The following is an 11278-nucleotide window of genomic DNA, read 5'->3' on the forward strand; positions in this document are numbered from 1 at the left end:
CCTTTCGGGAGGTTGGGGCCGGAAGTGACGCACCGGCTGAGCGGCAACAACAGTTTTCCACGTGCGCGTAGGGCGCCAGGGTCAGGTGGGGAAGCGGGAGCCAATAGGGAAGCGTTTCGTGTAGGTCTTCTGAGGTGGCGGCGCCAGCAGCGGCCGCCGGCCAGTGGGGAGCCGGCTGAGAGGGGTCGCGGCGGCGGCGGCGGCGGCAGGCGGAGCGTTAGGTCGGTGTGCAACCGGCAGTGGGGCGCCCGCCGGCTAGGGGAGGCCGTGGAGACCTGGGCGAAGGGCCGGGCCGAGCAGCTGTGTGGAGCCGGTCGTCAGTCTCCCGGCGCCTCTGCTCTGTTGAGCAGCAGCAGTCGGAGGGTGAGGATGTGGGGAGAGGCCGGGAGGTCGCGGGGAGGGGTGTTTAGAGTGTCCCCAGGGCTTCGGCCGGTCTTTGTAGACTGGCCTCTTGGTGGTCGCCACGGTCGTCGCAAGCGCTTCAGGCTGCCTGGTGTTCTTGAGGGACGAGGAAAAAGGAGATGACCGAACCACAGAATAGGGCGTTTTGTGTTTTGGGTTGGCCGCTGGCTTTTTCGGGCGTCGGACAGCTCCTCCCAGGGCTGGCCTGCGGGCCGCGGACAGCCGCGAGGGCGGTGCCTGGACGGACCGGACGCGTATGGGGTCGTCTTGGGGTAAGGGCTGGACAGTGCAGCCCAACCGGCCACCGGCTCTGGGGAGTAAGGCCCAGGCTGCTGTCCGATGGGCCCTCTTGGGAAGGAGAAGTCAGTATAATACAAAGTCGGTCTCCTAAAAAAGTGTCAGATACTAAACTGTGGAGTAACCTTCATTAAACCAGTAATATGTGCCTCCCTGTCAGTTTCAGACCCACCCTTTGACTAGGGAAGTACCTGCAGTCTTTGTGGCGTCCGCAGTACTCCCTCTGCGTTCTTTAGACGGTCGTACTTGATCCTCGGTGCCCGTGACTATGAGTAACTCTCTGGAAAGGAGGAATCCATCTGCTAATTACGCTCAGAAAATGCCACAGGAGAGAAAGGCAGGCAGTTTCCACAAACCGTATTGTCTTTCGTCAGCCTTTAATGTCATCATAGGTTAAGAACTCCTGTAGTAGAGTTCAAAAAACAGGATCACATTCGTTTTGAATCCCAAGTCATTAAATCTATACTACCCAGAATTCTAAGTTGAATTCTAATGTAAAACTTCTTTAAGGTTAGATATTTTAATGACTACTGAGAAGTTTGAAAATAACTAGCTTATCCAAAGTAGCGACTATGACAGTTCGTTTTTCTGGTAGCCTTAGGAGAAATGTTAAATTCTGTTAATTACAAGTTTTTAACAAAACCCATTTATCCATTTTTCTGTTAAATATTTGGGATGTTACAATTAAAAAATCATTACATTCTACTGTATTGTCAATACTATTATGATGAGATTTTCTATTTGCAATACTTGGCTCACCTTGCCAAAATGAAGGCTGAAGTTGGTACATATTCTTAGGAAGGGAAGATTATCAATTCAGACCTACTGGGCTGTTTACCTTGGTAATGTACTTTTTCTGTGAAGTTAAATACTCTTATTTTTAATCCTTTTAGAATATGAATTTAAAAAAAATTTTTTTTTCAACGTTTATTTATTTTTGGGACAGAGAGAGACAGAGCATGAACGGGGGAGGGGCAGAGAGAGAGGGAGACACAGAATCAGAAACAGGCTCCAGGCTCTGAGCCATCAGCCCAGAGCCTGACGCGGGGCTCGAACTCCCGGACCGCGAGATCGTGACCTGGCTGAAGTCGGACGCTTAACCGACTGCGCCACCCAGGCGCCCCTAGAATATGAATTTTTGAAAGGGAAATTGACATCCTTTGAAAAGTTATTTGGATTTCCCACCCTTTTTACAATGTTTGCAAATGATGAATCTTCAATATTAACTGGCAAAAATCAGTTATTGAGTATTTTTGTGTCTACTCTGTGTATGACCAGAGTATTAGTGGAAAGGTAAAGCAAAGAAGATTTTTTCCCACTTAGGTTGAATTATATTTGCCTTCAAGAAGATTACAACCAATGTAGGGGTAATAAAGCCTGTAAAATGAAATAACATGGAAACAAGTACAAGATACTATATGCTTAACAATGTTAATACTGCAGGAAGTATAGCTTGTATCCTAAAAGTTCACTGGGCTTCTTTTTAAAAAATCTTAATGTTAGCTCCATGGATAATTTTTTTTTTCTTTTTTAGGATATTAAAAATGGCTACTCCCCAGTCAGTTTTCGTCTTTGCAATCTGCATTTTAATGATAACGGAATTAATTTTGGCCTCCAAAAGTTACTATGATATCTTAGGTGTGCCAAAATCAGCATCAGAGCGCCAAATCAAGAAAGCTTTTCACAAGTTGGCCATGAAGTACCATCCTGACAAAAATAAGAGCCCTGATGCTGAAGCAAAATTCAGAGAGATTGCAGAAGGTAAGTAAATGACTGTCTCTGAGGTCTCACAGATATTAACTAGTAAAGGAGAATGATAGCTAAGAAGTGTATGTATCTGGAGATACTGTGGAGGTGGGTGGCAGAGAGGGATCTACATTTAAATAAAGGGAGATTCTTGAGACTATTTTCTTATGATAAATACTTTGATTCCTGGATGGATGGATAAATGGTAGTATGCATTTTTATTGACATATAGATCTTAAAATGTTGATAATGTATTACTTCTTTCTTTTATTGTTTATGAAGTAGCTTATTGTTTACATGTTGAAAGGAATTTTAGGTTCCCAAAACTTATAAGCTAATCTATGAAACATGGTTTTTACTAAGTATGGAGATTAAATATAAAAATATTAAGTATAAAAAGTTTAAATAGACTTTGAAATGTGGGTTTTTTCTTCATCTATGTTTAAAAATGACATTTGTCTTTAAAGAAAAAATATGAAACAAATTTTAGCTTAAGACTAGCCCTGAAACAAGTTGCACTGAGCATATGGTAATTAATGGTGGATGGGGGTAATTGAATAGAGAGCTGGAGTTAAACATTGACTTCAGCTAGTAAGGAAGTAAGAAATCTTAATTCTTCTAAATATAACTAATTAAAGTTATATTGAGCCATTAAGTTATTTAATACAAGAATAGTTTTACCCAAATAATATGAAAAATAACTAATTGTTACCCATATGCTTACCTTTAAGTAATGGTAGCATTCATTTAACAAATATTTATTGGATATTTATTGGGGGCAGGCATATGCTAACGGCCGATACTGTACAGTGAACAAGACAAAGGCCCTGCCTACTGTAACTTTCATTTTACCTTTTTCCTACGTTTATAATGTTTTGGTTTTATTGATGGTATGATATTCTTCCCTAAAATAGAGAATTGAATTCACTTATTTGAAGAGGTTGGGTTATATGTAATTTTGATTACCTTCAGTTACTAATATTTTTATTTCCTTCAGCATATGAAACACTCTCAGATGCTAACAGGCGAAAAGAGTATGATACACTTGGACACAGTGCTTTTACTAATGGTAAAGGACAAAGAGGTAACGGAAGCCCTTTTGAGCAATCATTTAACTTTAATTTTGATGACTTATTTAAAGACTTTGGATTTTTTGGTCAAAACCAAAACACTCGGTCCAAGAAGCATTTTGAAAATCACTTCCAGACACGCCAGGATGGTTCCAGTAGACAAAGACATCATTTCCAGGAGTTTTCTTTTGGAGGTGGACTGTTTGATGACATGTTTGAAGATATGGAGAAAATGTTTTCTTTTAGTGGTTTTGACACCACCAATCGGCACACAGTACAGACTGAAAATAGATTCCATGGATCTAGCAAGCACTGCAGGACTGTCACACAACGAAGAGGAAATATGGTTACTACATACACTGACTGTTCAGGACAGTAGTTCACTGTTTGTCCTCACTAAATCCAACTAGTTGACTCTTCTTCAATATCTTTGATGCAAAACAGTTTTCTGTGAACTATTTTGACAAGTGCATGATTTCACTTAACTTGATATAGATATTAAATGTATTTAAATGGTTTTTGAAAATTCAGCAACATTCAGTTAGAGAAATAGATAATTATTAATTTTCCTGATTAGGAAACATTCTTTTTAAAAAAAAACAAAAGATATTATAATTCTGCCTGGTCTTTTTTTCTCTACTTGCCCTTGGGCTTACTTGCGTGGCCAGTTTTATTACCAAGAAAAGATTGAGTTCACCTGATACGTATTTAAAAGTTAAACTTTAAAACTTACTGTAGATTTAAATTTGTGAACTTCAGTGGTTTTTGCAGTGAAACCTTTGCTAATTTAAAGTTGCATGCTCTGCAGCATCTCTGATTTGGGTTGCTAAATGTACATGAAACTGTAATTGAGTCACTCAACAAAGGATAATAGTATCTTTCCGCTGAAAGTTTCAGAAAGTCACGGTTTAATATTTACCACAGAACCATACCTTTTTGTAGTAAAATTGGAGTAAGGGAAATGATTGTATTGCTTATAGCCATTTAGGCTGAAAGACAGTTGAAAACTTTTGAAATATTGCCAAGACATTGTTACATGTTTGGTCCCTGGCTAATGATTTTGTAGTGTTGAAATCATAGCTTATTTACACATCTTTTCACATTTCTCTTAGTCGTTGGCGCTCTAGGTCTTCTATGAATTTATGTATCTCTTGTGTGTGGTTCCTCTTCTTTGCACTCATCTTTATCTAGAGATTGACTAATACCTCATTCTGTTTATACAAACAGCCAGTAATTTCTGTGCAAACTTATTATGTGCAATATTTTTAAATCCTAAGAAATGTGTGCTTTTGTTTTCATTTGACTTCTTTAGTTCTGCACTTTTTGCATTCTACTCCATATGAGTATTAATCCTATGGATACATTAAAACTAGTAAATGTCTCATAAAACCTTGTGTGTGAGTGAGAGAAATATAATATTTACAATATGACGTCAGTTGTCATTGTTAAAAGTTTATTCTGTAGTCTGGACTATGGAGGATATATAAACAATGGGGCTTCTTATGCTGACCATAGACCATATTCCAGAAGTTATTTTTGACCTGAAACCCTGAAAAACTCTTACTTTCTTATCATCCTTCCCTCACAAGTTTTTGTAGTTTAAAGATTTTGTTAATTATGATTTTGATGTATTTGCTTGCTAGGAGCAAGTATTCTTTCCTCTTTAGGCCTGATTGGGAAAAAGAGATTTTACATAAAGCTATATTTGTTAATAATCATCTTTAATTTTCAAACTGAAGAAAATGAAATTATTAATTTATGAATCTTAATTATTTCCTGGAAGATATACCTACTACTTTTTTTTTTAATGTTTATTAGTTTTTGAGAGAGAGCAGGGGGTGGGGCAGAGAAGGAGGAAGAGACAACGGGAGCATTGACAGCTCCGAGACCCATGCTGGGCTCAATCTCATGAACCTCAGGAACCGTGAGATCATGACCCAAGCTGAAATCAAGAGTTGGTGGCTTAACTGACTAAGCTACCCAAGTGCCCCATCTATCTCTTTTGCTTGATAAGAAAATGGCCATACCTTGAATTTTGGTCTGAGGATTATCTGTAGCCTATGAACAGAACAAATGCAGCAAAAAGCAAAAACAAAAAACCTCAAACAGGATTAACTTTACATTGTCAGCATCTGTCCCCTTTTTCTTCTGGGCCAGATTACCCCTTGTTTTCCCATTCTGAACATTTATTTGAATGTCCCTTTTTTTTTTTTTTAAACCTCCCTTTTGACTCTTTGGTATAATTTTTGCAAGGAAAAAATGGACCCTGAGTCATGCACACCTTAGATACAAACTAAATATCAAAAATACACTTAGGTAATCTATGGGGGTATGTGTATTATGTGTGTATAGTTTGATATATAAGCAACTGGAAGTTAGACCAGTAATCAACATAAAAGTTTTCTCAATAACTTACGCATTTTCTTCTTTTTAGTCTGTACAGGTGTATGGTAAAAAATAGAAAACTATATTTAAGAAATGATCAATACAATAGCTTAATCTATCCTCCCTACACAAATCGATACATGAAATCTACCAGTCTTTTTTTTTTCCTTCTGGGCAAAATAGTAATATCTATAATGTGACTTTTAGTCTTTTTCTTGAATGAATTTTTGTAATTCTTCCAAGTTTTCTGGATTGAATATGTCTTGAATTAGATACTATAGGGCATATAGTAGGTATGAGATTTTTTTGGTGTTCCTTTTGACTCTTTGGTATAATTTTTGCAAGGAAAAAATGGACCCTGAGTCATGCACACCTTAGATACAAACTAAATATCAAAAATACACTTAGGTAATCTATGGGGGTATGTGTATTATGTGTGTATAGTTTGATATATAAGCAACTGGAAGTTAGACCAGTAATCAACATAAAAGTTTTCTCAATAACTTACGCATTTTCTTCTTTTTAGTCTGTACAGGTGTATGGTAAAAAATAGAAAACTATATTTAAGAAATGATCAATACAATAGCTTAATCTATCCTCCCTACACAAATCGATACATGAAATCTACCAGTCTTTTTTTTTTCCTTCTGGGCAAAATAGTAATATCTATAATGTGACTTTTAGTCTTTTTCTTGAATGAATTTTTGTAATTCTTCCAAGTTTTCTGGATTGAATATGTCTTGAATTAGATACTATAGGGCATATAGTAGGTATGAGATTTTTTTGGTGTTCCAGAATTGGCATAATTAACTCCTGATCTGACGGTTGGTTTTAGGCAATTGTTTGTGCTATGAGTTTCAGTTTCAATTCTGAGATTAGTTCTTTGAGAATTCAGGTTGCCGAAGGACAATTAAAAATTTGTACATTCTTAGGGTAGTTATTTTAATTTTCTGAAGTGAAAGTTTATTTAGCAATTAAAAGAACACACTAGGAAAGAAGATGTTGGTACCACCAGTAGATCTCCAAAGTTTTTATATTTATGTTAATGCTGGTACCTTCAATTCCAGATGACAGATTGAGTATAATCAACCATGATTGTTTTCCCTCTTTCTTGGTACCAATAACAGAAAATATAAGAATGAAGTCCTAAAAGTTCTGGAGAAGAGGAGGATTTTTGAGACATTCCAGGAGGGAATAAAGCAGAAGGGATTGGATTGAGAGAAAAGAGAACCATGGCCAGGTATCCTAGAGAAATTTTAAGGCTCAGATTTGGGTGGTGGGGGTGGGGGGAGACAAAAGGAATGGGCCAGTGTTCAGTCATGCTGATTAATTGAAGAACTGCATTGGGAACCCCTGCCCTTCTTTCCTCCAGCTAAACTGCTATTAACTGAGATAGCTTTTTCTTTAGGGTAAAACCTAAAACAATAAATTTTCAAGGAAACAGATTATCCTATTCCCAGGGAGGCTCCTCAGTGAGGGTATTGGGGTGCTATAGAAAGTAGAGTAGAGGTGAAGTAAATTTTCGCTTGGGGAAGGGAAGGATGAGTAATGACACCATTCCACTCCCAGAGTAAAGCCTCCTTACTTGGGCATGTGTAGGAAACAATAGCTTCTGTAAGCCATCCACTTACCTGCAGGTGCCTGCTGTTTGAGATGCCCTGACAACTTACACAGAACCATAGCTTCTGTTCAAATGGCTGTCTAATTGCTGAGGAAACTTGCTTTTCACAGCAATCTGGAAGTTGATGTAGTCCTTCATAAACACAGATGTCCAAGGAATGTCAGACATTTAAGGAAAACCCAACATCCAACCCTGACAAAGAACTATAATTCAGGAAATAATTGTGATAATAGGAGATAACTTAAATTTAAAAATTTAGTAGTACTAGACTTATGATAAAATATTTCATCAGTGAATCAGGCAGAGGTCCTTGTCTTACTTAACCTGCTTCTCCCAAGATTTCTTTCCATGTGATGATGGTGTCAGACAGGATAGATGAAGCGGTATGAATTTACATGAACATCAACTATAACCAAAGTCACTGGAAGATAACTGTAGATGTGTGGTATATATGTTCCCTATCATGCAGGACTTACTTGGACCCTTCTACAAAATTCAGATTCTTTCTCCTCTCAACTTTGCTACTCAAACTCCTCCCCTGCTTTTCTCCAGACCTTGCTGTATGGGGAACTACCTAGTGAAGAGCAGAATTTGCCACCTCTAAATATGCCTTTTAGGTCTAAAAAGTATTTTAGGCTGATTACTTTTCTTAAAAAAAAAAAAAAAAAACTATAGACATGGGAGACAAGAGGATGTTGTTTTTGTAAAAGATATTTATATTTGAAAGGAATATCTCAATTTGTAAGGGTGTCTCCCCTTGTACTAGGAAGAGGAAGATAACTAAATCACTAGAAACTCTGATGAATGGAGAAGACGTGGACTTAAACCTGTGTAATAACCTTACTCTTCTTTACTGTGCTTTACCTGAAAATCTTCCATAACTGGCTCCCCCAACCGTAACATCTTTTGTCTTTCTTTGGAGATGGTTGGGCCATTTTGGAAAGTTACTCAGTTTTCCTGAGTGTCTCGCATGTATACTGGAGGTATACATGTTATTAAATATCTTTGTTTTTTTTTCCTGTTAATCTGGTTTTTTTATTTTTATTTATTTTTATTTTTTTTATTACAGGGTGAAGGATGGGGAAAGAGGAGTCTCAGTCAAGAACCTAGAGAGGAAGAGGGAAAATTATTTTTACTCCTCCATGCTAGATAATTTGTTGTGCAGTCCTATTTATTGTTATTCATTATAATAATAGGGTGCCAGTGCTTACATTCTAGTGGAAGGAGACCTGCAATAACCACAACAAATAAGTAAATTACTATGTCAGGTGATAAACTCTACAGAAAAAATGTAGCACGGAGGAGGGATATGGGATATTGAGAGGGCAGGCAGATCAAGCAATTTTCAACAGGATGGCCAGTGCAGGCCTCACTAAGAAGGTGAATCTGCGCAGGTTTGAGTTATTTGCATGGAAGATGGAAGCATGTGTGACAAGTTCTAGGAACAGCAAAGAAGCCAGTGTAGCTAGAGGTCAGTGAACAAGGAGAGTAGCTAGACATGAGTTTATAAATGTGGTGAGGATTAGGAGCATATCACATAGGGCTTTTGCCTTTTATAAAGAAGTTGGCCTTGCAATGTGATGTGATAACTGAGTTATGAACAAATAAATGACTTTATCTTCCATACATGTTAGATCATTTTAGCACTGTGTTGATAATGGGCTGTGGAGGGGCAACAGTGGAATAGAGACATGAATTAAATTTTTTTAGTATTCCAGAATGAAAAATTGGTGTAGCTCATGCAGTGTTCCAGGACGATAGCAGTAGAGATGGTGGAAAGTGGTTGGATTCCACATGCAATCTGCAGGTAGAGCCAGCAAGATTTGCCTATGGTTTGGATATAGACATGAAAGAGAAAAGGATGATTCCAAGCTTTGTGTTTATAGAGAACTAGAAAGATAGTTGCTGTTAACAAGAGGGGGAGGGCTAAAGGAGAAAGACATTTGAGAGGGAAGATCAGAAGTTCAATTTGGACATATCAACTTTGAGAAAATATCTAGAGGGTGGAGATATGCCTGGAATTTGAAAAGAGAGTTGAACTTGAAATGTATACTTTGGAATTGTCAGAATATAATTTAATTGTCAAAATATAATTTAAAATATTTTAAACCTTGAGACTAAATGAAATCACCAAGGGAATATTTTTAGATATAAAAAGAAACAATCTAAGAACCGAACCCTCAGGGCACTCTAAAAGTGCAAGGAGAAAATGAGGAACCTACAAAGGTACTTGAGAAGAAACAGCCAGTGCATTAAGAGTTTTGTGTCCTGGGAGAAAGTGGAAAAACAAAAACTAAAATCTATCAAAAAGTAGAAACTGATCAACTTTGTAAAATGCTGCCACTAGGTACAATAAGATAATCCCTGAGAACTGACCATTGTGGGTTTTTTGTTTGTTTGTTTGTTTGTTTGTTTTTTAGCATATGGAGGTCAGAAATGACTTTGACAAGACCAGTTCCTGTCAGGTGGTGGGGATGCCCCACCTGTTTGGAGCAGGTTGAAGAGACAATGGCAGCCAAACTAAGTGCTTTCAAAGAAATTATTTGGAAAGTAATTTATAGCGAATATATTTCTGGACAGAATTCTTAGCATGGATATTTTAATTGAGTTTCAGTTATGACTTCATCTGTGTAGCAAATAGCTTGTTGTTCAGAATAGTGTTATATAGGATGTTAATAAGTATGCTGCAAAAAAAATGATGTTTAAATAATTTTGTGAAATCCAGGTTAAGATTCAAACCTTGTTAAATATGTTTATAGGTAGGCACTATATTGTGAATTATAAGAAATATGTATTTGGTCATTTAAATGATCATAATATGTTTCTCATATATCCTTGGTTTTTGTCCCCAGTTCTTAGCTCACAGCTTGCAAACCCCTTGGAATTTCCAGTAATGAGAGTGATAACTCTGTCTCTTGTTTTATTAATGAAGTGATTTTGGGACTACACCCAAGAAGGGGGCTGGTTGCCAGGAGAGCCAACCCTGTGTTTAAAGGGTTGGAATTTTCAGACCCATCCCCAGTTCTCCAGATAGGGCACAGGGACAGGAGGTTGAATCCATAGCTAATGGCAATGATTGAATCTATTGTGCCTAAGTGATGAAGTCTCCATAAAAGCCCAAAAAGAGAAGGTTCAGAGACCTTCCTTCCCAGTTGGGGAACACATAGAGATTTGGGGAGAGTGGTGTGTCTAGAGAGGACATGGAATGTCCCTGCCCTGTCCCCATATTTTGCCCTATATCTCTTCCATCTGGCTGTTTCTGGGTTATATCCTTTACAATAACCTGTAATCTAGGAAATAAAATGTTTTTCTGAGTTCTATGAGCTGCTCAACAAATTAATCAAACCTGAGGAGGGAATGGTGGGAAACTCCAATCATGTAGCTAGTTGGTCAGAAACACAAGTAATGTGCTGGGCTTGCATTTGGCATCTGAAGGGAGGGGCAGTCTTATAGGACTGAGCCCTTAACCTATGGGATCTGATGCTGCCTACGAGTAGATAGTGTCAGAATTGAGCTGAATTGTAGGACACCCAGCTAGTGTCCAGAGCATTGCCTTGTGGTGTGGAGAGAAAACACGCTCCCATGCTTTTGAAGTTTGGGTCCCAGAATACACCGTCTTCGTGGCTTCTCAGAGCTTTCAATATGCTAGTCTATATCATTAATCTCTAGTCAATATACCAAGTATTGTTTGCCAAACTTATTGGACCATGGAACTATTTTTACCTAGTACCTTTAACTATATCCAAGTGTGCCACCA

The 11278-nt window shown here is 38.0% G+C and overlaps 1 protein-coding gene across 1 annotated transcript; it reads left to right on the forward strand.

Annotated features, from left to right (window-relative positions):
* Positions 1 to 154: 154 nt before the first annotated feature.
* DNAJB9 (DnaJ heat shock protein family (Hsp40) member B9) lies at positions 155 to 10841 on the forward strand. Its single transcript, XM_047095341.1, has 3 exons — positions 155 to 363; positions 2234 to 2460; positions 3443 to 10841. The coding sequence occupies exons 2-3, from the start codon at positions 2244 to 2246 to the stop codon at positions 3892 to 3894; spliced, it is 669 nt and encodes a 222-aa protein (XP_046951297.1). The 5' UTR covers positions 155 to 363; positions 2234 to 2243; the 3' UTR covers positions 3895 to 10841.
* Positions 10842 to 11278: the final 437 nt, after the last annotated feature.

This window comes from Lynx rufus, unplaced genomic scaffold (assembly GCF_022079265.1).
Source record: "Lynx rufus isolate CCGP_SWC_20201006 ecotype Redwood Valley unplaced genomic scaffold, mLynRuf1.p SCAF_4, whole genome shotgun sequence".
NCBI lineage: Eukaryota > Metazoa > Chordata > Mammalia > Carnivora > Felidae > Lynx > Lynx rufus.